The 26,580-nt window shown below is 36.1% G+C and overlaps 2 protein-coding genes and 1 long non-coding RNA gene across 5 annotated transcripts in view; 1 reads left to right on the top strand and 2 right to left on the bottom strand.

The window, feature by feature from the left end:
- The window catches only part of LOC146487548 (integrator complex subunit 11-like), a 40,150-nt gene extending 21,580 nt beyond the window's left edge, over positions 1 to 18,570 (bottom strand). The window contains exons 1-7 of one of the 3 annotated variants that reach the window (XM_085129603.1): positions 18,469 to 18,570; positions 15,212 to 15,223; positions 13,987 to 14,072; positions 13,796 to 13,869; positions 6,082 to 6,193; positions 2,069 to 2,128; positions 1,141 to 1,197 (exon numbers count right to left, since the gene is read on the bottom strand). In XM_085129603.1, the coding sequence (XP_084985729.1) occupies positions 1,141 to 1,197; positions 2,069 to 2,128; positions 6,082 to 6,193; positions 13,796 to 13,869; positions 13,987 to 14,072; positions 15,212 to 15,223; positions 18,469 to 18,496 (429 nt within the window). In that variant the 5' untranslated portion in view covers positions 18,497 to 18,570. Of the gene's footprint in view, positions 1 to 1,140; positions 1,198 to 2,068; positions 2,129 to 6,081; positions 6,194 to 13,795; positions 13,870 to 13,986; positions 14,073 to 15,115; positions 15,147 to 15,211; positions 15,362 to 18,468 lie in introns of those variants that run through there. The other 2 variants (XM_085129601.1, XM_085129609.1) reach the window with 2 other exon arrangements.
- On the bottom strand, positions 10,673 to 13,708 carry LOC146487549 (uncharacterized). Its single transcript, XR_014868468.1, has 2 exons — positions 13,361 to 13,708; positions 10,673 to 10,873 (listed from the first exon to the last, which is right to left on the bottom strand). It is a non-coding gene; the product is annotated as an uncharacterized LOC146487549 (long non-coding RNA).
- A 4,601-nt stretch (positions 18,571 to 23,171) lies between the features above and the next one.
- Positions 23,172 to 25,624, top strand: LOC146487547 (ceramide-1-phosphate transfer protein-like). The gene has a single exon (XM_085129593.1). It carries the CDS (start codon positions 23,308 to 23,310, stop codon positions 23,941 to 23,943), a length of 636 nt encoding a protein of 211 aa, XP_084985719.1. The 5' UTR covers positions 23,172 to 23,307; the 3' UTR covers positions 23,944 to 25,624.
- Positions 25,625 to 26,580: the final 956 nt, after the last annotated feature.

Here is a 26,580-nt window from a genome sequence, read left to right as displayed (position 1 = left end):
TCTCTTGCAGTTTAGGCGTGCTCCTTTGCACGTGCTCGGAAATTTACTTTACTCAACGTTTTTCGTGGCGTGGCTAGTTTATTGGGTTTTGTTGGGCTTTTCTTTCCCTCCCTTCCCTCCCGGTAGTGTTACTTTGTTATTGTTTGGGATTGGTGTTGTGGGGTTGGTTAGGGTTAGGGTTAGTTCGTCGTCTTATATACTTATTATTTTTCCACTGAGCTTCTAGTCTCAGTGTGACGGGTGCTAGGGTTGGGGCTGGGTTGTGGGAGGGGCTCGTGGCTGGGTTGTGGGTAGGGCAGGCTTATGGGGTGTTCTACCTACCTGGGTTTGGGTTGGCTGTACCAGCCCCTGGCTCCTGGGCACCCAACCTCCATTTGCGACATAGGCGTTAATTCTACTTAAATGTATTTGGTTTATTTAGAATGATTCAGTAAGTTTTATCAGTTAGTACAGTATGGCGGTAAATTAGGTTTCCTTTGTTTAACGCCCTTAAGCTTGACCCACACAACTCCAGCATTTCATTACTGTCAATCACATCAATTCAGGCTACCGTTTTGAGTAAACTTTGTTGAAATCTAGTTCATGCTATCACATTGACTAATATGTACATTTCCAGACATGGGACTTGTGTATTTGTTTAGGCTCCTAGATTCTATTAGCCAAAGCCACCATTCTGAGACCCTCGCAGATGTCACTTGGACTCCTCTTCATCTACATCTACATTTACTAAGTTGATAAAATATTGTAAGACATCACATCAACTGTAATAAAAGCTAAAATAAAATATACATATATATACACATATATATTTACATATGTATAAGTTGAATAAAAGTAAATATGTCAAATAACAAAAAAATAGATGATAATTCAAAATTATAATTTACTATAATTTACTCACTTATTTCACGTGCTTTCCTAAATTTAACTAAAAATCAGATAATGACTTGCAATTTACTAAGTCAGCGGGCAGTGAGTTCCACTCGGTTATTGATCTAGGAAAAAAGGAAAACTTAAAGACGTCCTTAGAAACTTTTGGCATTCTATACTTAAAAGCAAAGTGCACCAAGTCCTTGAGTGACATAGTCTTTGGTGCACTCAAAGGGTTTCTGGATTTGATTTTTATTAATAATTGTTCACCTTGACCGTCTGGTGGAGATTTACAGTGATGACTTTTTTCATACAATCTTTGATCATCTGGAAGAAGAGTTAAAGTTCCACATTTATTTTAAATTATAAAATAGTAAAAAAGAATAAGTTCTCAATATGTATAAGGTGTACTGAGGCTGAGAAAAAAACTAGCATCACTCTCAGTTTTCTGTGCTTGATGTTAAGACATACATTGATAAACTGAATGTCAAACCAACAAAACTGGTGGCCTGCAGTTAATAAATTTGGCTCAAACAAAAGAACACCCTTTACAATTTGCATTTTAATCAAGCAAGCCAGTATATTGTTTCCCAAGTTCGCCAAACGCTCACAAACTAGTAGCAGAGAGTAATAATAACTTCTGTTATGGTACTAAAAAAGCTAAAGTTCTCAGAAGTTTTGCAAGTTGTGTACAACCATTCTTAATCTGTTTGCAAAACATTAACTAGAATGATTTTGGAAGAAACTGCAGACTTGTCATGTGTTGCTGAGTTGTGAATGTATTAGGTGTTTAAGGACCTTTCAATATGAGTGACCTCTCTGTGGAATGAGTTGCAGCCTTCGCTCAAACTTAGCCCTTCCGTGATGGTGTTCAAGTGCTTACTTAGGCAAAAACTTCTCAATGACTGTTTTAGTTAATCCACTAGCTTTATCTTTTTTTACCATTGTCTTGTACTTAGTTATGCAATGTTAAATTGACTCTGAAAAGCCCCATGGGGACGAGCCAATAAAATATGTATGTATGTATGTATGTATGTATGTATGTATGTAGTGATGTAGTACTAAAAAAAATTCACTATATAATGGGTGGAAGGTAAGAGGCTTGGTGGGTGGTAGTGCACAGTATGTCTTACCAAAAATTTAGTCATCCAACAGTAAAATCCAAGATTATCTGTTTACAGATTATTGGGAATTTTACCTGTGAAGTAAAGAAGTTGGTCTCTCCTTTCCTTTCAACAGTGATTTTCCGATAGTCCTCCTATTTAGAAAACAAATATCAGTAATTTGATGTTAATTAACTATATGACTTTTTCTTTGCATCTAAAGGCCCATTTAAACGGTTTCAACATTTGCTCCAATGTGCATTCAACACTTTGTTGAACCAAACGTAGGGAGTGCTTGAACAGGTGGTTCAACATTGTTGAAAGTGTGTTGAATCAAATTTAAACTGGTTTTAACTTTCATTCAACATGGATTCAACATTTCCTTTGTTCTGTAAAATGTTGAATGGCATTGAAACCATTTGAACACTCTGATTATTCAACATTTGCCCAACATCTGTTCAATTTCGACCACTAACACACAAGTTATTTAATATTTATTTGTTAAAGCTTTCACCAACCAAGAAAAGATTATACAGTGGCAAGGGACACACAACAGAGTGAGACTCCAATTAAAGTGTGCCCTTCAAAATTTATAGAATACGCATGAAAAAATTTACGTATAAATCATTCTATACTTTAAGTGAGCTATATCTATTACAATACCCTAAAAAGCTGTATAAAATTATCTCTATATACTTAGAAAGTTACAAACTAGATTAAATATTTGAAAAGTATCACAAGTATTATGATGATTATGTTGATAACAGCACACATTAAAATTATTGTAAAATATCACCTACTACAGAGCACTTAGGGCAGATAGATTTCTGTGTGTTATACTGTAGGTGTTGACATCATAGGATTTCACTGAAGGCATTCTTGTAGTGTTTTGAGAGATTAGACTTGAACTGTGTAAATGAAGAAGTGAGGCGAATAGAGATTGGCAGATTATTCCATAACTTGGGTAGACGAATGACATAACTGGTTTGAAACAATTAATTTTGGTGTGGCACATAGGAATTTAGAAATCGAGCACTGAGTTATTGCGTGTAGGAAGACATTCTTCTGTTGAACAAAGTCGTTAAGACAGATATTGTAGTAACCTAATTGCCTTCGAAAATAGAAGAGAAGGTCATTAATTTCATGAACATAAGAAATGGGAAGAAAGTTTTAGTCAGTCTAATAAGTCTCTTGTGATACCAGGCCTGTAGCAGGGGGAGGGGCAGGGGCGGCTTGAGCCCCCCCAGAATTTTTGGAAGTTAAAAAACAATCTGCCAAAAAATAAATAATTAAACCAAATTAATGGGCAGCAATCAGTCTTGAACTCTAACGCTGCAAGTCCCTTTTCACAACCTTTAAAAAGTTGTTTACTACCTGTCAGTTTCCTTGGCTAACAGTTTGTTTTCATATACAACAGCAACAAACACACTCCTACCTTGTGAATCGGAAATAAGAACCAAAATGGATCGAAATCAACCAATCTCAAGCCTTAAAAGCTATTGAAATAAACTACAGTCAACTCTCTCGTAGCGACCACTTCTCGTAGGCGACCACCTCCCGTAAGCGACCACTTCGTAAACAACCGTTTTGTTTCTCAGTTAAATACTGTTTCATGTAATTAACTAATCAATCCAGTATTACCCTTATTTTGTTGATCTTTCCCGTAAGCGACCACCTACCGTAAGCGACCACTTTGTCGTACACCAAGGGTGGTCGCTTACGAGAGAGTTGACTTGTTTTCTAAGACAACAGCTCATTTATAGCAATACAAATGTCCCACAATGCTCCTACAGTCCGATTCTTACTGCCCGGTTCAAGCCAAATTTTAAAAGAGAAAGAAAAATTTGTCGTCATTTGGTTACGTCCTCCTTTAACGTAAAATTAGGAAATTTCACATGGTAATCCATGTAAAAGAAACGGCAAAAAGTGTGACGCAGGTGCAAAGTGGGGGGGGGGGGGGGGTTTGGTGGTTTTGTTGAAATGTATTTGGTAGCCCTTCTTTGAACGCTTTCAACTTAAAAAATATTTCCAGTTGACCGAGGAGCCCGGATCTCACTGCCGTAGTTGAGATGAGGTCTGACAAAGGTGAGATACAACGGTCTTCTAGTACCAGTGTCAAAGTCATGGCAAGTGTGCCTTCGAAGAAAACCCAGTATTTTGTAACCTTTGGAAGTAATATTGTTTATGTGCCGGTTCCACTTGAGATCACTCATGACTCCAAGATCTTTTTGTGAGGATACATGGGACAGGGAAACACATCCAATTTTGTAAAAATCGAATAAAAGTGGGTTTCGCTTCCATGTAACAGATAGAACTTTGCATTTGGAGTATTAAATCTTAGTTGCCAATCACAACACTATGTCTGCAAACTATTAAGGTCATTCTGCAGAGAAACAAAGTCATTGGTGCTATAGATTACAGTTGAAACAACTGCCAACAGGGTGCAAAGAAAGTTAGCTTAGTTTACAGCTTGCCCTTCGGGCAATTAATTTTTCCTGAACACAATATAACGCAAAGTCATCTAACTCATGACTAGTTAACCTCTTGTGAAAATTTCTACATGTACATTAACTAGAAGCTGTATTTTCCTATCTGTTCAAAGTCTCATTACATTTTGTAATCATTAAAACATACATGAACCAGATACTAAAAGTAAGGTCTCATGAAGAAACAAGTGATGTATATTGAATGAATCTCAGTACATGCAACACGTGGATGACTAACATACATCTTGCAATTTGGAAATAATCTATGCCAATCTTGAGAAAAACTTGTTTGAAACTAAACAAATTCCCACTAGACACGCTAATGTAACAACGAGGAAAGCTGCCGGCAACAGCGCAGTCAGACTTTGCCACCAAAACTATTTTCCACCTGAAAATGTCTTCAGCTGAGGAGCACTTTTATTAACTGAAAAGTTCACTGCTAATCATAACTTTTTGCATACATGAAAACTTGACATCTTTCATCATATTTTTGCTTCTCATACAAAAGTATTACATCGAGTAGATTAGTTTTCTGAAAAAATAAATAACTTTGGCTGTCAGTTTTCACACGAAAGCGGAAAGTGCCTTGTCACGCATCAGCACCACTGTAAACAAAATTATGCAAATTTCTAGTGAAATGAACATGTTTAGATCTTGTCAGCTTTCATAAAGAGCTATAAAGGTTTCAAAGGGAAAAAATGTTTCATTTTTGCAATTTACATCTGATAATTTTTGGGATGTGATCTCGATAAATTTTCATCAACTGTTTAATACATATATACCGTGTAGAATTTATTGAAACCTACGTGTCAATGCAAACACCATGAACATAACTGAATTAAACTTTCTAGAGTACAGGATCAAAACCTTTTTGGTACGTTCATTGAATGAGGAAGCATAATACACTCAGACAAGTAGCTTTCTCTGAAATAATTCTTATTTAGCAAGGCTAGTCGTATTTCAAATTATTTTTACTTGAATTGCGTGGACTAGCTAGACTACAAAGGAAAAATTTCATGCATTATGTCGGGCGTGAAATGGACATGTAACATTACAAGATACTTTTTTCAAAAGATTTCCGTCTGTGAGATCAGCTTGAAAATGGCTTTTGGTTCACAGTAATTTTGTAATTTTAATTCCCAAAATAACTTCACTTGCCCGTCTGATTACTAGTTTGAATGCTCTGCCACTGAACTACAGGAGACTCATGGGAGCTAAGCCGTTACAATAGGTTCAATAGTAGGTTAAATTTCCCATTAGTTGATGTTTTGCATTAAGCACCAAATTCACTAACATAATGTTGTGCCATTTTTGTTTTGTCTAACTGGTCTCTACTTTAACATGCAGTTCCAGAAATTATCCATACCCTCTCCATGGAGGATCACTTTTAATTCCAAGGGAGAGTCTCAAAACTCTGAAGGAACGTATGAGGGCAAATTGGAATTTCCTGATGGGTTGGGGCATCCAAACCAGAACAACAGCTATGGAAGAGGTACAGATATGGGACAAAGCAACAATAAATTTATTGTCCTTGGTCACTAGTGTGTGCTACTATAGAAAAGTGTATCAGTATTAAACAGAGATGAATACATAGCATATTGTCTTCATAATCATGAACTTACCAAGAGTATAGGACAGATTGCTTTAGTGGGGTGTGTCATGTAAATAGGCCCATCATATCCAATCATCTCCGAGAAGTATGGCAAAGCACCACAGTGGTCCAAATGAAAATGGCTGAAGAGTTAAACATGCACAAACAAAACTTATTCTGTTAAACTTAATGAGATGGCTTCATAGGCTTTTCATTTACAATTTTTTATAAAATAGACTTTTTGTCTTGTTTTCTTTCTACCAATTCATTGAAAACACCCAGATTGTAATAATAAAGAACAAAACTGTGCCCTTGAAGCCTCACTGGTAAATTAATCATTATTTTACCAGTGAGGCTTCAACCTTTAAGAATTGAGTTTAAAACGCTACTCAAACACTGGCATTTGTTAATGTGTACAGTCATGTATTAGGCTTTGTTTTGTTTTGTTTTGTTTTGTTTGTTTTCAATTTCCTTTGGTGAAATCTTCTGAAATTTTCCACAGTAGATAGAACCTCACCAGGAAAATCTTTTAAGAGCAAACAAGGTGGGGATTACAATGCAATTTTTTTGTTTCAAATTTGTGGTTTTGGCCACTGCCTAAAAACTTGTCTTATAAATTTTTGTCAAAATTGAGCCCTAACTAAGCAAATCATTTGAAACCTCTGTGCTGAAACCTCAGATAAAAGTTTACATTTTCGCAGACAATAATTGTCTCTGAGAACAGGAATTTACCAAGATCATTTTTTCAGGCATGAACTGTGAACATTAGTCAAGAACATGGAACTTGTTCCCGGGGGAGTCCCCTGTTGCCTCCTACTTGAATTATTTCTCCTTCTACTATAAATTTTCTAGAGAACTCTGTTGTTAGAGTGAACTAATTGGATGAATTTACAACCTTTGTTATCTTTGAAGACAGAAAGAGCAATATTTCAGTTTATAAAATTATTTAATTTACTGAAACAGAATATTTTCTCTGAAATTCTTTTTCTGTTTCCACTCCTATGGGAGGTAGATCATCAGTCACATGACAAGGGTTGTACAATCCCTAGATTGTCACACTGTTCTACATTTCCACACCTAGCGAAGTGCAGAAAAAATCAGAGAATGGCAAGAAAGGTTTTGTGTCTCTGGAAATGAGTGATATGAGCACCAGTTTTGCACACTATTCTACCCTTCCATACTTAGAGAAGGCCTGGAGTATTTTTGCCAAGTTATCAATGATGTCATTCCATGGCCTTGCAATAATTATTATAATTGTTTCTGCTTATAAAGATACTGACATACTTTTAGGTTGAGAAAAGATAACATCGGCCTAAGGGAGGTGACGTCATCAGGTTATTCTTTGGAGCAGCCACGAACCGAGATCCGATTATACCGGAAATTGACCTGCATTCACTCTCTTTCAGTAGTAATGGCGGACGACGTCGGGGAAATAAAGACTTCGAACGTTTGTTAGGATTCGTTATGGTAGAATACAGAGTTCTTTCCACTTTCGTTTTCTCGGCGTCTGAACACTGACCTCAAGGATTTTACATTCGATTTGTGGAAGAAACGTGGAACTATGAAAACAGTCAAGATTTGCTCAGGTAACATCGACCTACGGGAGGTTAACATCGACCTAAAGGAGGTTAACATCGGCCTACGGGAGGTTAACATCGACCTAAGGGAGGTAGGTTTTATAGCACCACGTTTGTATCGTATGTGTTATACTGGCACGATCGTACACATGGAAAGCTTATTTGCAAGCATTAAAACTTACAATCTTGCAGGAGCTTTTCTAATCATTGACCTGAGTGCCATTTCATTAATTTTATTACCAACTCATAACATCCGCCTACAGGAGGTTAACATCTACCTAAGGGAGGTACAGTGGCTTACAGTGTATATTTTATAACTTGTGTATTATAAAAGTCAATTCATAGGCATAGAAGCTTACTCTCTAGCAGGGAAACTTGGGATCATAAGGAGCTTTTCTATCATTGACTTGAATTTCATAAATATTTTCATTTTTACCAACTCATAACATCCGCCTATAGGAGGTAAACATCTACCTAAGGGAGGTTATGGTATTATAATAAGGAAGGATGGACTTGAAGAAAGCTTACGAATCTTAAGGGGCATTTGCATTTCGTGTACATGCCATTTTAGAATAAATTTATTTATAAAGAATTATTATTATTATTATTATTATTATTATTATTATTATTTAAAAAGCCTTTTAATCTCACTAGAATGAGATAAATGAGAGTTTTCTCATTTTTTTATTTACACTCATAACATGGAATATAATATATTATTTTTGGCAACACACTGACCTATGCTGGGCCATTTATATTCATCTAATGAAACAATTTTACGGCCATAAAGATTTGCTGTGAGAGGTGTTATGGGTTTAAATAGAAAAAATGCAGGTGCATTAAAATAGCATAATAGCTGTTATGATGATTAAAGGCAATTGTTTTCTTGTTGTTGTTGTCGTTTTTTCTTGGTTGACCCCATCAACCTGTAATTTCCACATTAAATTTTGCTAGAAGTGGTCAGTCTGTTTATGACTGTTGAAATGATAGATCATTTTTAAAAATATAACCCTTAATATGTCAGAATTTATTTTAATTTAATTTGTGATCACTTACAAGAGGTTTGACTGTTTGACTGCTTACTACAGTACATTAACAATATTGGCTTTATTTTATTTCTTTTCAGAATTCAATACTTAAACTGTGCAGACTGCTGAAGAAACTGCTACTTCAAAGACACCTATGACTCATCAATTCCTCAAAAGACATTGTGTACAACAGATGTTGTTGAACTGTTATTGTCAAGCTTGACCTCTCGTCATGTGGCAAAATTATGTAAAATTTGATATTCAAGTTTGTAGGGTTAATTGACGGAGGATCTCCCATATAATGATGGATTGGATGCAAATGGTCATAATTTTGTTCCTCTCTGGCAGGAAATTGTGTAGTAGATTGGTATATATGTACCACTTAGAGTAATGTTTAATTGGAAGAAAGATTCTTAGTCCTTTCTAGAACTTAAGGACGGTGCCTACTATTGTTACTGCGCATACGTTCTGTGCATCTGGAGATACTCGGGTTTCCTATGGGTGGTGCCTACTATTACAGGGATATTTTTGCGCACTTTAAAACTATGCGGAGAAAGCAGACCTTAGCAAGTGATTTTGGTTTCCAAAAAGAAAATTGGGGGGAAATCATGCATTTTTCAGAGATAATAAAGCTTCAATTTGGAAAAAAGTGCCCTACATTGTATTGTACCACGCATTTTTTAGAGATAACCAAGCAACAATTATTGTTGCTTGGTTATCTCTAAAAAATGCGTGGTTACCCCCAATTTCCTTAAATTTGGCTTTCAATACCCGCTACCAAGATCTGCTTTTCCCCCATAGTGATAAACCGTGCAAAAATACTTTGCTATTAGTAGGCACCGTCCTTAAGCTGTTGTGAAAAGAAATCCCAAAAATATAACTGAGGGTCTTTCTTCTACTTAATCTTTCACCTGATATTGAAATGTATCTTTCAAATATCCATATTCAATTACAGTTATGGTTGCTAACCTTTATGGCTATTGAGTCAAAAAGATATGACATAAAGAGCTATTATTTTGTAAGTCAACAAATCAGTACCTCAAGTAAAGGTCAAAATGAAATTGAGCCATGCCATGAACCTTTGAGTGTGCTTTTCAAAAGATCCAAATGAACACCCCTAAATGTTTTCATTTTCATGTTTTAAGCTCATGACGTCTCATTTGTTATCAAGTAAGCTCTATGCTTCTAAATACGGGTGGAACGTTGTCATGAGTTGGAGAACAAGTCAAATTTGAACAAAAAATAAATGCCTTGTCCCCCCCCCCCCCCCTCCCACATGGCATTTGACCATGTACCATGCCTGGGAAGAAGGGAATTGAATTTGGCTGGGGTAGAGAAATTGAACTGCATTTACACTGTACCTTTGGCATTGGAGAATTTGGACTTCTCTCTTTTTTTTTTCTTCTGTTTGAATACAATAATTATTGAACAACTGAGGCAATATAATATATAATGCTCTTTATTCATAATGATAGTACAAGAGAGTGCATGGTAATAAGTAATACCTGTAAATCGATATTGAGATGCCGAAGCCGGGGGCTTATATGGCACAATTCATACAGGAGCTTGGTCAAAATGGTGCAATTACTTTACAGTTTACAAATAAATAAATAAATAGATAAATATTAATGTTAATAATAGTGGTGATAATAATAATAATAATAATAATAATAATAATAATAACTTAAATGAAAAAAAAGTTAAATAAATAACAAATAAAATATTAAATTAAGCTAAGCCGTGTATACGAGAGTTCAAAAGGACGTGAATTCACAATTTGATTGGAAGTAATCTTTAAGTTTTTGCCTACAATTCGAGATAGTAAGCGAATTACCTAAATCAAGAGGGTTGTCATTCCAAAATGAGGGCCTTGTGCATGAAGTGCAAAAGCCCCTTAAAATTCATAAGTTTTCTTCAAGTCAATTCTTCCCTATTATAATACATACTTGCATGGTGCTATAAACATCATGACCTCCCTCAGGTAGATGTTTACATGTACCTCCTGTATACGTAGGTGGAATTGTTATCACTTGGTAAAAATAAAATGAAATTCAAGTCAATGATAAAAAAGCTCCTTATGATCCCAAGTTTCCCTGCTGAAGAGTAAGCTTCTATGTGTATGAATTGAGTACACAATATCTTTTGTGGAATTAATGAGTCATAGGTGTCTTTGAAGTAGCTGTTTCTTCAGCGGTCTGTGCAGTTTAAGTATTGCATTCTGAAAAGAAATAAAATAAAACCAATATTGTTAATGTACTGTAGTAAGCAATGAGAGAGTAACGTACAATCGTCTTTTAAGGTTTCTTAATAATCATAACATTCTCTCTGACAATCAGTATGGTTTTCGCAAGCATCACTCCACCGCTAGCGCTTATGCTCTTACTTGTTTATATGACAAAATCTCTTCCGCCATTGACAATAAGGAATGCACAGTTGGTATTTTTATAGACTTGTTCAAGGCCTTTGATTCCGGTGATCATAACATTTTGATTTCAAAGTTAGAGCATTATGGTGCTCGTGGCACTTCACTGAGAGGGTTCGAAAGCTATCTAAGCAATAGACAACAATATGTGGAATTTAATGGTGTCAGTACGGAGTCTTGCGAAATTAAGTGCGGGGTGCGCCAGGGTTCTATACTAGGTCCCCTTCTCTTTCTACTCTATATAAATGATCTGTGTAACGTGTCAAAGGTCGTGGATTTTATTCTTTTTGCAAATGATACAAACATATTTTTCTCCCACAAAGATTTTAACTTGCTTCCTGGAATCTTGAATTCTGAAATGCTTAAATTAACTCTATGGTGTCGAGCAAACAAGCTGTCCATTAACTTTAAAAAATCAAATTTTATGGTTTTTAGACCACCCCAAAGGAGGAAAACACTTGATAAATCTATTCAAATTGACAACAATGCAATTGAACATGTGAAAGAGACAGTATTTTTAGGTGTTATCCTCGATGAGCATTTGTCATGGAAGCCTCACATTCTTAGTGTTTCTAGAAAAATATCAAAATCAATAGGTATTATTTATAAGTCTAGTTTTTGCCTTCCCAAAACCTCCTTATGCTCCTTGTACTATAGTCTAGTTTACCCTTACTTAATTTATTGTGTTTCTGTGTGGGGATCGACATATCACTCTAATTTAAATCGGATTATTGTTCTGCAAAAGGAGATAATCAGAATAATATCTAAAGTTTCTTTTGATGCTCATACTGGTGGTCTTTTTAAAGAACAGGAGATTTTAAAATTCTCTGACATTTATTTATACCAAAAAGGTAAATTTATGTATCTTTTTAAAAGAAGCTTACTTCCAAATTATTTTTGCGATATGTTTACTCTTGCAAGCCAGATACATTCTTATAATACAAGAAATTCCAACCTTTTCTATATACCTTATTGTCGAACTAATCTTCGAAAATTCTCAATTCGGTTTCAAGGTCCTACGCTTTTCAACTCGCTTAGTCGTGAAATTCAAAACAGTGAAAGTATCAGTTCGGCCAAAGACTTAGAAAATTCCTTCTTTCTGAGTTAAATTGACTCTTTGTTGAGCTACACACCTTTTTTCTTTTTTTTTTCTTTCTTTCTTTTTTTTTTTTCTTCTTTTAAAAAAAATTAATTGGAATTTTCATTCAGTACCATTAACTTCTATGGTTTATCCTATAGTTCCAGGACGCCTATAGTTAATAAGCCCCAGGCTTCTATATAGGCTTCCTAGCCTTTAACACATTTCATCTTGTAAATAGTTTAGTAGGAATATTGTGTATCATCTTTAATCTATTTATGTTATATTTTTTGGTTAATGGCAAATAAAAAATGAAGCAGTCAAACAGTCAAACCTCTTGTAAGTCAGATCACAAATCAAATTAAAATAAATTCTGACATATTAAGGGTTATATTTTTGAAAAATGATCTATCATTTCTACAGTCATAAACAGTCACTTCTAGCAAAATTTAATGTGGAAATTACAGGTTGATGGGGTCAACCAAGAAAAAAATGACAACAACAACAAGAGAACAATTTATTGCCTTTCACTGTATTCGATGTTATGAGTGTAAATAAAAAATGAGAAAACTCTCATTTATCTCATTCTAGTGAGATTAAAAGGCTTTTCAAATAATAATAATAATAATAATAATAATAATAATAATAATAATAATAATAATAATAATAATAATAATAACAATAATAATAATTATTATTATTATTATTATTTATAAATAAATTTATTCTAAAATGGCATGTACACAAAATGCAAAAGCCCCTTAAGATTCATAAGCTTTCTACAAGTCCATCCTTCCTTATTATAATACCATAACCTCTCTTAGGTAGATGTTTACCTCCTATAGGTGGATGTTATGAGTTGGTAAAAATGAAAATATTTATGAAATTCAAGTCAATGATAGAAAAGCTCCTTATGATCCCAAGTTTCCCTGCTAGAGAGTAAGCTTCTATATATGCCTATGAATTGACTTTTATAATACATAAGTTATAAAATGTACACTGTAAGCCACTGTACCTCCCTTAGGTAGATGTTAACCTCCTGTAGGTGGATGTCATGAGTTGGCAATAAATGAAATGACACTCAGGTCAATGATTAGAAAAGCTCCTGCAAGGTTGTAAGTTTTAATGCTTGCAAATAAGCTTTCCATGTGTACGATTGCGCCAGTATAACACATACGATACAAACGTGGTGCTATAAAACCTACCTCCCTTAGGTCGATGTTAACCTCCCGTAGGCCGATGTTAACCTCCTTTAGGTCGATGTTAACCTCCCGTAGGTCGATGTTACCTGAGCAAATCTTGACTGTTTTCATAGTTCCACGTTTCTTCCACAAATCGAATGTAAAATCCTTGAGGTCAGTGTTCAGACGCCGAGAAACGAAAGTGGAAAGAACTCTGTATTCTACCATAACGAATCCTAACAAACGTTCGAAGTCTTTATTTCCCCGACGTCGTCCGCCATTACTACTGAAAGAGAGTGAATGCAGGTCAATTTCCGGTATAATCGGATCTCGGTTCGTGGCTGCTCCGAAGAATAACCTGATGACGTCACCTCCCTTAGGCCGATGTTATCTTTTCTCAACCATACTTTTAACATGTATAACCAGTCAGGATAGAGGAGGACAAGAGGATCAAAATACCTTATAATCACACAATCCAGATGCTGTGTCAATCGGCCTGCTCTTGTGATATACGAGAAATCTGGGAAACGTCTCTGAAATAAAGCAAACATTAAGCATGTTAATTATTTGTAGTCAATTGTAATATACAAAACAAGCATTTCACATGACTAGGCAAAAAAATAAGCCCTATACACTGTAGGTGTAGGTACCTCATCATTGTACCCCATGTGCATTCCACAGTCCAGCATAATGTTCTTCCCTCCAATGGTCACAAGGATACAACTGCGTCCAACATCTAAGATCAAAGATACAGTAAAAAAATATATATTGTTAATAGCATATAATTTATATTTAAATCAAAGAGGCCAGTTCCAAATTTCTTTCAAAGGCCCCTGTGCACAGCTCCCTTTTATTGGCAAATCTGCTTTCAAATATACCAATAAAATGCAAAATGATATGAAAAGTTTGAATAAGGTTAGGCTATTTGCAGATTACAGTTAAAATGGTGTATGAAAATCACACAGTTTGGTCTGAAACATATTAAGGTTTAGATTTCCAGACTTCATACACCCAGGTATCCCTCCGAGTCCAGGGGTGGAAGCTAGGGTTGATACCCAGGGGTTTTTCTTCCAAGCCTCAGGGTGGGAGAGCAAGGTCCTTCTAAGTCCAGAGGGTTGGAGGGTTAGGTGTCCACCTTGGCTCTGGTGATGGGAATTGGGTGTCTGTGAATTGGGTCTACCAAAGGTAGGAGGGTGGGATGTCCCCCCTTCACAAGCAGAAAGTGGAAGTTTTTAGGAAGGAGATATCATCATACTGAACTATAATAATAATAATAATAATAATAATAATAATAATAATAATAATAATAATAATAATAATAATAATAATAATAATAATAATAATAATAATAATAATAATACAGGTGTCCCAGAGGACTACACTACATTCTCATCCTTTCCACCTGCATTCCCCTTGTCTGCCAATTGAAGGGGTGCCTGGAACAAGGCCCTAAGTGACTTTGACGTAAGGTCAAATTCTCCTTTTGTCTCACAAGTGCATAGAAGGTGATTTGGAAGGAGAATCTAACAATATTATTTATCAGAAGTTACTTAGGGCTTTTTCCCAGGCACCCCTTCATCTTTTACTTGTTGAATATATCAGTTTAAAAGAATGATGTAAGTTTCTAGCCAGAAGGACATGAGCATTTGGGATAAAATTCAATGAGATATAGTTAATCCTCACAATACAGTTTGCTGTATGTACATGAATCAATAATGGTGGGGATACTAAGGGATGGTAATAAAATAAAATAATTAAAAAAATGCAGAGTAAAGTAACCATCCAGGCTCAGCATCCCCACCACCCCGCTCCAAAGGAAGTTCCTGTATCAATGTTGTAGTTGAACACTTTGATATTGTTGTAGTGTAAGCATACCTTGTCCAGCTCCTATGTCAGAAGTTGTCCCAATAATGACCATGTTGAAATAAAAGCAAAAGATTATCAAAGAGAATCAAGTTATAACAAGATTCATTTACCCTTGATCAGTGCCCAAGTAGCCTCTTACACAATAAATGGTTCAGTGGATAAAATAAATAAATAAATGAAATAAGTACGTAAGTACGTAGATAAATAGGTAAGTAACTAACTAGTAGGTCTAGATAAACAGGAAACTAAGGCAAAGAATATAACTTATGCATAATATGCATTCTCAAAAAGAAACAGTTGAGAGAGTTTTAAGAGATTTGATCTGTTGTGATAGTGAGTTCCAAATATTAGGGGAGTAAAAGGAGAAAGCACATTCCCCACAAGTTACATGTACTGTCCTGACTGGCAGAATTTGCAGTAGAGAAAGACTAGATTAGTGCAGCATATTTGGTTGATACGTAGTACTGCGAGAGGCCAGATAGCTAGCTATAAGTAAAAACAATTTAAAAACAATGCATAAAACATGCATGCAATGCAACACCTTTAAAAACAATGCATGTTTCAACCAGCCAATGAAAATCTTTCAAGACTGGAGTTATTGGGTCAGACTGTCTTATCTCCAAAATCAGGAGTGCTGCAGAATTCTGAATGCATAGAAGCTTATCAGTCACACACCAAGGAAACTACTATAAGCCACAGTATAGACTATTATTAATAGTAATCCAGATGTGATACAGCAAATGCATTAATCAGCATTTTCAGATGGTCTCTAGACAGATTCTTCCTTATCCATTATAACACCAAGATTACATACTCATTTCTGAGTACTTCTCTGCAGTGATTAAGGCTTTTCTCCTCAAGAAAATTAATTAAGAAATCACAAGTTGTCCTTGAAGACCTGGTTAAGATTTATTGCACTCTCAGAAGACCTCTTAGAGAACAAAAAGGTTTGGGGACTTTGTTACAAGGAGACTGTGAATGTCTAACTTATGTTTAAAAAAGTGCTGTTAGGAAAAGTTATTTATTATAATGACCCAGTGCTGTAATTCAGTCGTTGTCTGTCTGTCTATTTATCTGTCTGTCTGTCTGTCTGTCTGTCTGTCTGTCTGTCTGTCTGTCTGTCTGTCTATCTATCTATCTATCTATCTATCTATCTATCTATCTGTCTGTCTATTTCACCTCACAGCCCTTCAATGTCAATGTTGACAAGTGACTCATTGCGGTCAAGACAGAGTTTTGGGAAACAACAAAACAAAGGAGATAAGTTATTTACCTAAGGTTAAGGGTTATTACTGAAATTCAGCTGCAATGGGTACAAAAGCATTGCACTTCAACCCAGCAGTAATTGGGTGGGAAAACATAATTTTTAACATCACTTGCCTTCCAAATAAAAAATCATTTGCATTAGCATTAAATGGTGTATTGTACATGTATTTAGCAATAAGCAGCATTGCACATGTCAACCTGACACAGTGTCTCTCTATTGACAATGAAAAATCTTCCCATCCTGGTGAAATATCCCAACTGGCTGGAGGCAGATCAGCTGGCTATTTACAATAATGGCCAGGAGTTGAACTCAGTGCTACTGGGCTACCCAGTCTGCAGAGTATGGCAGAATTCAATGAGATCTCATGCATGCAAAAGCATTTTACTGGCGTGCACCATGGGCAGTATGAAGTGTAACAGGTTGCTACACTTCAGTATAAAATCTCACCTGGAGATTGTTAGTCCCAGGCCTGGAGGTTGTAGATCTCTATTCCCAATCTCCACGTTCGCAAATCCTAAGGAACTAACAGCTAGATTGCAGAACACCCGGCCCACTTAATATTCAAGTTAAAACACTGTTCCCCCAGTCCTCCAGGATACATTGAAGAACCTCCTGTTGTACTAACTTAGCGTGCTACACAAGTTATAATATACCTCCTTCTTTAGGCCATTAACCAGTGACTACACGACTGAAGGACCACCAGTTGTACTAGAAACTCAGACCAAGTTATTTATTGGCTACCAGACTACAGGACCCCGAGTTGTACTAACCCGACTAACTAAGGCTTGTATATTCATGGACTGAAAGACCATGCAATGAGTTCTACTTGTTTAGTTTAAACTACTCATCCACTGCGGGACTGTGGGAGCAGTATATTTGTGCCCTTCACAATGATCTGGGTATTCTGCAATCAATCCATGAAAAAGTCGTCTGAATCATACTCCTCCTTCCTCCTTGTCCAATGTCGCCATGTTGAATTTCTATTCTTATACCATTTTTGTGGGACTGTTTTTTTTTTGTGATTTTTTAGTATATAATTAATTAAGATTCTAAATGATATTATACCTGCCAACTCTCACGCATTATGCGTGAGTCTCACGCCTGTGGACTAAAGACATCGATCTCATGCATCGAGGACAATTTCTCATGCCTGACTCACAAATCCGGATGAGTTGTTTTGAAAAAATGTCATTCATTTCAGATTTGTTATGTATTATTTCTTTTCTCTTTATAACAATTTCAAAAGCTTTCTAATGTCTACAATCCGTTCGAATTGTAAGTGTTCAGAATATCTTCAGACATTTTTGGCAACATTCGAAAGTCTTCGGAAAATCTTCGGAAATCTTCGGAAGTGGCTCGGACGTTTTCAGAAATCCCGGTCATGAGGAGACAAAAATCTCACGCATTTGACTCAGAAAAAGTTGGCAGGTATACGATATCAGTAAAGGTTCTGTAATCGCTCTTTGTTTTCAGCAAGTTAATTCAGAAGACTAAATTTATAGGGTGCATGTACACAAAACGTGCGCTAAAGCTTGGTTTACACGTACGACGCAAGCTTAGCATAAGCATAAGTACAAGCATAAGCACAAGAAACCTATGTGTAAACCGGTGCGACGCAAGCATAAGCACAAGCGCAAGGAAATAAAACTGAAAAACAGTGACAAGTTGTCAGCGTACATTCTAGTTACTCATGCGTTGCGATTTGCAAAATGGCGGCAGTAAATTTTTATGCTTCTGCGCTAGCTTGCGTATGTCACCTTATGCTTATCGCACATGTAAACATCATTGTGCTTGTGCTTGTGCTTATGCTTATGCTTATGCTTGCGTCGTACGTGTAAACCAAGCTTAACGATACGTAATCGCATGTGCACATGCCATGCTCTACAAGTCTCCATTAAAACTGCACGTTTATGCGCTCATGTAAAATCACTGCAAAAGTCAACTGACTTCACAGATAATTCAGTCCTCAAATAAACATATTAAATGCTAAAATACTTGCCTAAAGGTACGACTCTAATTTCTGGCATTTCGTCAATGATGGGACGACAGAATTGGTATCTTCAGGTAGCCATCTTGGAATCCCATTATCCCATCATTGTGGCAATCTCGTACCCAGAGTCCTCAGGCTTTTTGGTCAGCGGGGCGGCGCCAGGAGAGACTCTGGGATAATGGAAAAATATCATTTTTTTGATTGGTCGTCTGCATAACAATGGAAGACCGACAGGAAGTCCGTTGGTCATTTGCGGAAGTTAACCAAACCGGAAACTTTCCTTGTTTTGGAGGGAGATTTGAAATGTCAAACTCGGAGTTTTGTTATTTTTATGTGTGTGTCACGGTTATTTTATTTTATTTTATTCACACCAAAAATTAGAAACACTCCAATTCAAAGACAGGTTTTGAATTATGTCAGTGAAACAATTTCTAGCCGGCTAAACATCAGCCGTTTTATCGTAGGAAGTTTGCCACTACTGTCATACGACGGTAAATCACGGCAAAATGCAAACAGCTTAAACTGATTACTGTCGCTGTTGTGAAAAATTATTTTCGGAAAATATCATTTTATCAGTCAGTTTGGGAGAAAAAGCGGTAGGAGAACGAATTGGTGAAGCCGTTCGCAAGTATGGAAACATTAAACGTAATCGAGAGGACATTGGTGTCGTCAACGTTCTGAATAATTCGAACATGTTATTTACTAGTGAAGGTTATCATGGAAAAATAGAGAAGTTCTTTAACATCTATAAATTTTGTTGTGGATAAAAATTTGGAGATGACTGATCTGTTGTGGAGTGGAGTCCATCTCAGGTTGCCGTTTCGATTAATTCCCTTTCGGTTTTGCCACAAGGGAAACGCTGAAGACATCGAACGTCGCACACGATCTAGCAAAAGTTTCACTTTTTTCAGTCACGGCCCATGGCCAGTTTGCCAAAGAAAAAAATTCAGAAAAAATTCCCCCTTTCAGGCGGAGGTAATGGTGTGTTGAATATTTTTCTTAAATTTTGAGAGATTTTGTTTTGAGAAATTTTGTCAGATTTTTTTGTCACTGTTCCATATTCCATGCAAAATAAGAATAATTAATTATTTGTCCTAAAAAGTGTATAAGGCCGTGGTTTTAGGTTACCTTCAGATGAAAGTTTAATCTCAAATGTAATAGTACATACAGATTTGAATTTTACTTTTACAGTATAGGGGCAGTTGAGAATAAAGACTTGTTGCCTGTTACTTACAACCATCTTCTCTGCAAGAAAGTCAACACACTGTGACAGTGAAGAGCCACCCAACTTGACCAGTCAAAAAACAGGTGTAGATAATCCTGAAGCCTAAAGCTGGACTTCGAAATGCAGAAGTACCTTAAAATCTTTACATTTATTTATTTCCCACACGTACACAGACAAACAAATAAAAGAAAAAAAAAACTCAAGTAGTGGAGAGGATCAGGCTCAATAACAGATACCATGAGGCTTGTGAATATTAAGCCTCCTCAATCTTAAAAATATACAAAAGTTATTGCATAATATATTGCTAGGAGTTTTTTTTATAACTAAACAAATAATGTACACTGAGTTTAAAATAAAGATGGCAACAATTTGAAGGTAATGATAGTTTAATAATTGTACTCAGTGTTAATGTACTGTACATTAATATGTAAGTAAAAACAATCTAACTTTTTTAAAATATTATTTTTCCCTTCATCTGACAAAACAAAACAAATACTCCATTGAAGAAGTATGAGACAAGGAAACTGTGGGTTCCCTTGTAGACAAGTGTGCAATCATGCCTAAAGTACCAGTTGTTGAAAAAAAATAGATGAGCGGTGGTGTGACTTTCTGTGCTATATGTCATGAGGAAGAACACCAAGTCTTCCCTTGAAGGGTTCAATTGGGACGCTATTATATTGAGGAGATACAAGAGAAGGCCCCTGCTCGATTTCATTCCACTGCAAGTGTACTCGTTGTACATAAACATGGAAGCCAAGTACCCCAAGTTTGTGTGGCATATGACCTGCAGATAATGCTTGCACAGCCTTGTGCAGAAAGTGACCACTTTCATCATAATTATATCCTTATCAAACACTCCACTTGTAATTGGCAAATTTACTGACATAATTATTTTGGCAGTGGATGGATTTTACAGAATAATTTGGTGAAAACAACCTCGTCTATCATTTTTTCATGTAATATTCATTCATGTAATTATTATTGCTAGTTAATATTAGCAAGAAATTTGTGGTAGCCAGCAGGTTTAAGCATAAAAATTATACTTCTCAGTGAATCCTACCGTTTATTGTTATTTTACACTGATAATCAAACAAAAGAAAAACTTTCAGACACTACAATACTAGCTTGCAAAAAAACTGCATTCAATAGTTATTAAAGAGTGACACGTCTATAAAATATATATGTTGAACATTCCAAGGATTCCAATGGGTCCTTTACTCCCTTCCCCTTCCCTGTTAAGGGGTAACTAATAAAATTATGTGTAACCATTATCTCATCAAGTATGTAGAATTTTTAAGTATAATTTGTTAACAAAACTGTTAATTATAGAGTGATTATAGATGAAACATGAAGTTTTACAGTCAATGCTTGTTGGACCCTCCCCTCCCCCCAAAAAAAGAATTACTATTCAATCTATCTTATGGGTTAAAGAAACGTCACTAGCCTTATTGTTTATTCTGCTAACCAGCTAAAAAAGAAATTTGAAACATCTTTTTAGATATAGTTTTGTAACTGATGGTATGACAAATTTAAATGATTTTGAATTATTATTTTGAATGTGTATTTCTATTGTTCTAGACCTTTGATCAATGCAGCTGATAAGGCTTGGTCCAGTCCCACAAACATTATGCAATATGCTGGATGACTTACATTCTGGCCTAATAGACAATCAGAGCCCAGGAAGGGCTTGAAATAAGAGTCACGTTTCACAATTTTCAGTTTTAGTTCTTAGCTAACATTATCGTCAAGGGACCACAAATTACCACAAGCCGGCGCTGGATAATTTACACAGTTCAGCAAAGGTCTCACAACACTGTGCCAATCATTCAGGATATTGGGGAGTTTGACAATAGTAATCATCTGTCGTCAAAGCAAGAGCTGCAAGATCAGAGAAGAGATTATATTATACAATTCAGCAGAGTGTTGGTTGAGTATAATACTTCCCTTGCCTGAAGTCAATTAAACGTGTGATACCAAATCACATCACCATCCAGTACTCAAAAGAAATATGGCAAATCCTTCAGAAATTATCAATTTACCAGTAATGTGCCCTAATCAATCAGAATACATTAGGTAATGTGTGTCAGTATCTGAGCTATCTGACTCAGCTCTTAGTTAAAGTGTGCACTCCACAACCAGATGAAGTCAGGCCCCACCAAAATTATTTCAATTTATAATATAAACACAATTTCCCCAATCTTTCGACCCCTTCCCTGTGCTTCCTACACTGCACCCAAAATTACAAGAGAACTCACATAAGATAGTTTTAAATTATTTTACCTTGATTACATGTATACAAGAACAGACTAAGGAGATTAAACGCACGGTATAGAAATTTACTGACTAAATGAAATATTATAGTCAGGTGATCAACAGCCTCTCAACAATCACATTATAACCAATTTACTGATGAGAGGTGGCATGATTACCACTCTCCATACAGTTCTCATATAATTACTCTGTGGTAAGGCAGAATAGTTAACAAATTAAACCTCAACACAACTCACTATCCTTATTTTCAAGGCCTGTTGGCACAATTATCCAATCTCTGTTATACTACTTCATTTTATTTCTAGATACATTATTAGTATACCTGGGAGCAACTCTACAGCACTAAAAGCATGCAAGATGTGAGCACTCTCTATCAGTTTTGCCAAAAGCTAGGCAAAAGGAATGTTTATTCAGAAAGAAAAACTTTAAAGGTGCTCTTGAATTCATGGCATGTATTAAATATGCTGATGTTGAAATTGTACTAGCTTGCACTCGAACACATATGACTTTCTTAAATTCACATTAAGAAAAGCGTGCACACAATTCAGTCTAATAAAATTAACTTTTTTTGGGACGAAAAAAAACTTAATTTACAACAGTAAATATTACTAACATTAAGAGGTGATTTAAATTATTCTCAAATGGTAACATGTATGTGTTCATTGAATCCCATTTGGACGTAAACTGTTAAGGGAAGGGGAGAAGGTAATTTGAACATAAATTCAATACACAGTCAGCTGCTCAGTTCTGTGAGAGGAGAAGTGATGGTTCCTTTTTATTTGTAAGTATAAACAGTAATAAAGAAATATGTTACTTGTCTGTTGTAGCAACGTCGAATCAAGTCCACCTTTCGCTCGCTCTTTAATACATGAAAAAAAATCCAGTTGCTTTGATCCGCTCTTACGGGAAAAAAATCCAGTTCCTTTTGATCGCGTGTAAGAATCAATTTTGGCTTTCTCGAACACTTTCAAGGCCCTATAAATCCTTCAGGCCCAGTAACAATAACACGGCTTCCATTTTGTGGCATTTGACTTCCGTTTTAATCTTAAGCATGCGCACTAAGACCGGAATCCCACGTTTTCTGGGATAAGAAATTCCATTATCCCAGAGTCTCTCCTGGCGCCGCCCCGCTGACCAAAAAGCCTGAGGACTCTGGGTACGAGATTGTCATTGTGGTCACCCTCGCCCAGAGCCTACGATCCTTTGGTCAGCGGTTAGATCGTAGAGCACCGCAAACGAAATCGAAAATGGAGGATAGTTGACAAGCCGGTATGGAATATCGCTCATAAATAATTGCAAAGCTGTAATAGGGACGTGATTACTTCTCTTGTACAGGTAAATCTCCTGTGATTATGTCGGAGAGGAAGTTTCAACTGAGTGTCGTACAAGATGCCTTCAAAAAGACTCTGCAAGAAGACGGAACCCTTCTGATGGACGAGTACATTCGAGGCTATGACGAGCTTTGTATATTTTTCGATATGCTAGGAACGGTTTTTGGATTTATCACAGCAGATGTCAGAGAGAAAATCGGAATCCTTCAACAGCATCGTGGATCAGAGAATGGAGATAAGTACGTTTTATTTCAAGCTATGTTTGAGTTTGAAATCGCAAACGATTTGACGCAGAAGAAAAGTCAACCTTTGTCCGGTTCTAGAACATTGCTAAGGTTACACCGCGCCCTAGCCTTTACCGTGCTGTTCATGAAGAAACTTAGTGAGGCATCAGACAATGATTCTTCTTCGTCCATGGCTACAGATGCTTACAACCAATCTCTCGCCAATTTTCACCCGTGGTGGATTCGCAAGGCAGCTACCTGGGCAATGTACGCGTTACCCAATGTTGGCGATTTAACCAAAAAAATTGCAGCACCCAGCGTGGGACGAGAAGAAGCAAAGCGGTTGTTGAAAGAGGTGACAGAGGCGATTAATCCTGTATATGATATCACTGAGGAACTGTACACAAAACATGATCTTCATGGCCTTCCATAAAACTATATGAATTTAACGAAACATTTTTCGTCCCAGAGTAGGGGTGGCAAATGGTTTTTAACTGTTAGCCTTAGCTTTGTCAGAGCATTGAAAATGCTCTGTGACGAAGGGGCTAACACTATATCCATATGCTCTGACGAAGGACTAATGCCTAAAACATAAGCTTTTGTATCTCTTTGCAGTAGTCAATGCACCTTATCAAGTCGGTTGATAAAGCCAAACATTTGTTTTCACTCCCACACTGATGCTTAGTCTCAAATAACCATGTGCCACCCATCAAGTTATGTAATGTGATGTGTAAGTTGTTGGTCTGGTCAAACTAGGGAATATTGATTTAATATGGCTTAACTGAGAAAATGTTTTGGAAGAAAAATGTGTGTCCAGTAAGCTTCTCTGTTTCTTAATTGATTAAAAATTTTGTTTTTCTTGACCAAGATTTGATTCCATAAAAGAATGGTATGCTTCCTGTGAGGAAACATCAAATTTTATTCTGAAACAATTATGATGTTTTTGTGGTAATACTTCCTGATTTAACCTGGCCACAGTGTGTGATCACAGAAAGTGAAAGCCCCTTTTTCATGTCACAGCCACACTTAGATGCAACAGATAACAATTTTTTTATATTTCCAGCAGTTTTGGGGATTTGAAAAATGATCAAGGTTTATTTCAACCCTTTAAAATAAAATGAGAAGGGAAACTCAAATACCAGTAATTTGCATTTCTCAGTTGGGGAGAGCTGTATGTTCGTTTTGCAATATCCCCAGATTTGTATCATGCTATGAGCTCCTTGATAATATCTGTAAAACATATAATTATTAGAAGAAATATAATGATTTTCAGGTTTATTAACAAATTTATAAAATAGTGCAAAATATGCTCCAGTGTAACTATATTATATATCGTCAAAAAGGGTTCTCAGCCCAAATAAGCTCTATTTTGGCAAGCAACCTAGTTCTCATTTAGTTTTTGAACAAAAGGCTAAAAAGACAAGGAATAATTCCTTGTAATTTGTTAGTCATAAGCTAACTATTAGCATATGACTTTTCTTTAAATGTAAGTGACCTGCACAAAGGGGAACTGATGCTTGACTGATTTCTTTGGTTTGCAATCAGTAATGCTTCCACTTAAAAACTTGTTGTTTTTAGCATAAAGTTGAACCATTTTGCTTAAAAAGGAATTACATTATTAAGTTTCCTATATGAGAACAGTCTCTTTGTCTAAACAGGGCTTATTTGGAACAATTCTGATTTCTGGGATGAAAAAGGAACTTACAGTAGTCTTGCATAAAACCCTTCATTTTATTTTCAAATTAATTGCTCAAAATCTTAATTTGGAAAGTGAAGAGACTTCAGAAAAAGCTTTCTTTATTGCCAACCTTATGATTTGTTGCATCACACTGTCTCATGTGCAATGCTGCATTAGCATGGTGTGGACCACCCAGCAGGGCCCATCGTTTGGCAGGGTGGGTGTGAAGAGACTGGAGTCCATGTACTATCATTGCTATTTGTATGATTCTTTATATCAAAAGCAGTGGAAGTTCACTCAAAATTAATTGATAATCAATCAATCAAAGTTTAAATTTCAAACCTGTGGTTGTCAGATTCAAGATAAAATTATAGGAAGTTAGAATTTTTTTTGCTGAACTTGAACTCACAATAAAATAAGACAAGTTTGAAACTCTTGAAGCCTGTCACAAGATGACCCTATCTTCTAAGAAATAATTCCTCTTGACAGAAATTCTTGAGAGCATCCATTTGTATGGAAAAAGCAGTCATTCTGGTGGGAAATCAAACGAAATGGTTCCTTCCACTGGAAATGTTTTGGAAAAAAGATATACCTTCCCTTCAGAGGAATTCCAATCCTCTTTTCTCAATTTCACTGGAGTTTTTGAAATATCACTGTACCATTTGCTTTGGCACGCTAGTATAATGCTCCTTGATGAAGTATGCCTTTTTTTCCAGAAAATGTACATACATACATACTTTATTTGATAAAGCAGGTTAAGTAAGAGAAATGGCAGCAATTGCTGATGTGGACCTGTTATAATCACAAATACATAACTATGTTAATAAATAAACCAATAAATTAAACAATGGTTAAGTAACATAGGAGGTAGTTACAAATATAGCACATATATTATTAAGATATCAAAAATATAAGAATTCATCAGTGTTATTGTTTGTTGCCGTGGCATTGAAACCAATGTCAGTGGCAGGAAAGTTTCATTGTTTTGATTCATTACCGAAACAACAGGTTTTGCCATATTCAAGAATTGTACACTTCCATTTGGTGGAAAATTCACTTCGATTTTCCCAAATAAATGGAAAGCGCTTCTTGTCTCAGTAAATACTACTCAATTTATTGTTCCTAACTTTGAACTGTACCACGTACCCAGGGAATTGGGTTCTGCAACTTAGTACATACATAACTCCATCACAGCTCTTCCCAGGTGCATAGGGCAGTGACAAGCTTCTTCCAGTGGGTATAGGTTTTCTGCTAGAGGCAAAGTTATTAAGGAATCTAGGAAGGAAGGTCAACAGGAAAAAGCCACAAAGGCAAGGTCCAAGTGAAACAGAACTTCATCTTAGAACCATTTGAAAGACCCCAAGGGGTAACCCTCAAGAATTCTCTTCCTTT

The sequence above is a fragment of the Pavona decussata genome, unplaced genomic scaffold (genome assembly GCF_977016875.1).
Source record: "Pavona decussata unplaced genomic scaffold, jaPavDecu1.1 SCAFFOLD_14, whole genome shotgun sequence".
Classification (NCBI taxonomy): Eukaryota; Metazoa; Cnidaria; class Anthozoa; order Scleractinia; family Agariciidae; genus Pavona; species Pavona decussata.
Note: the sequence above shows the minus strand (reverse complement) of the source record. Positions and strands in the feature narration are given on the sequence as shown.

Bases quoted from the DNA above. Each gene is read 5' to 3' on its own strand.
- LOC146487547 (XM_085129593.1), top strand. From the start codon at position 23,308: ATGTCGGAGAGGAAGTTTCAACTGAGTGTCGTACAAGATGCCTTCAAA.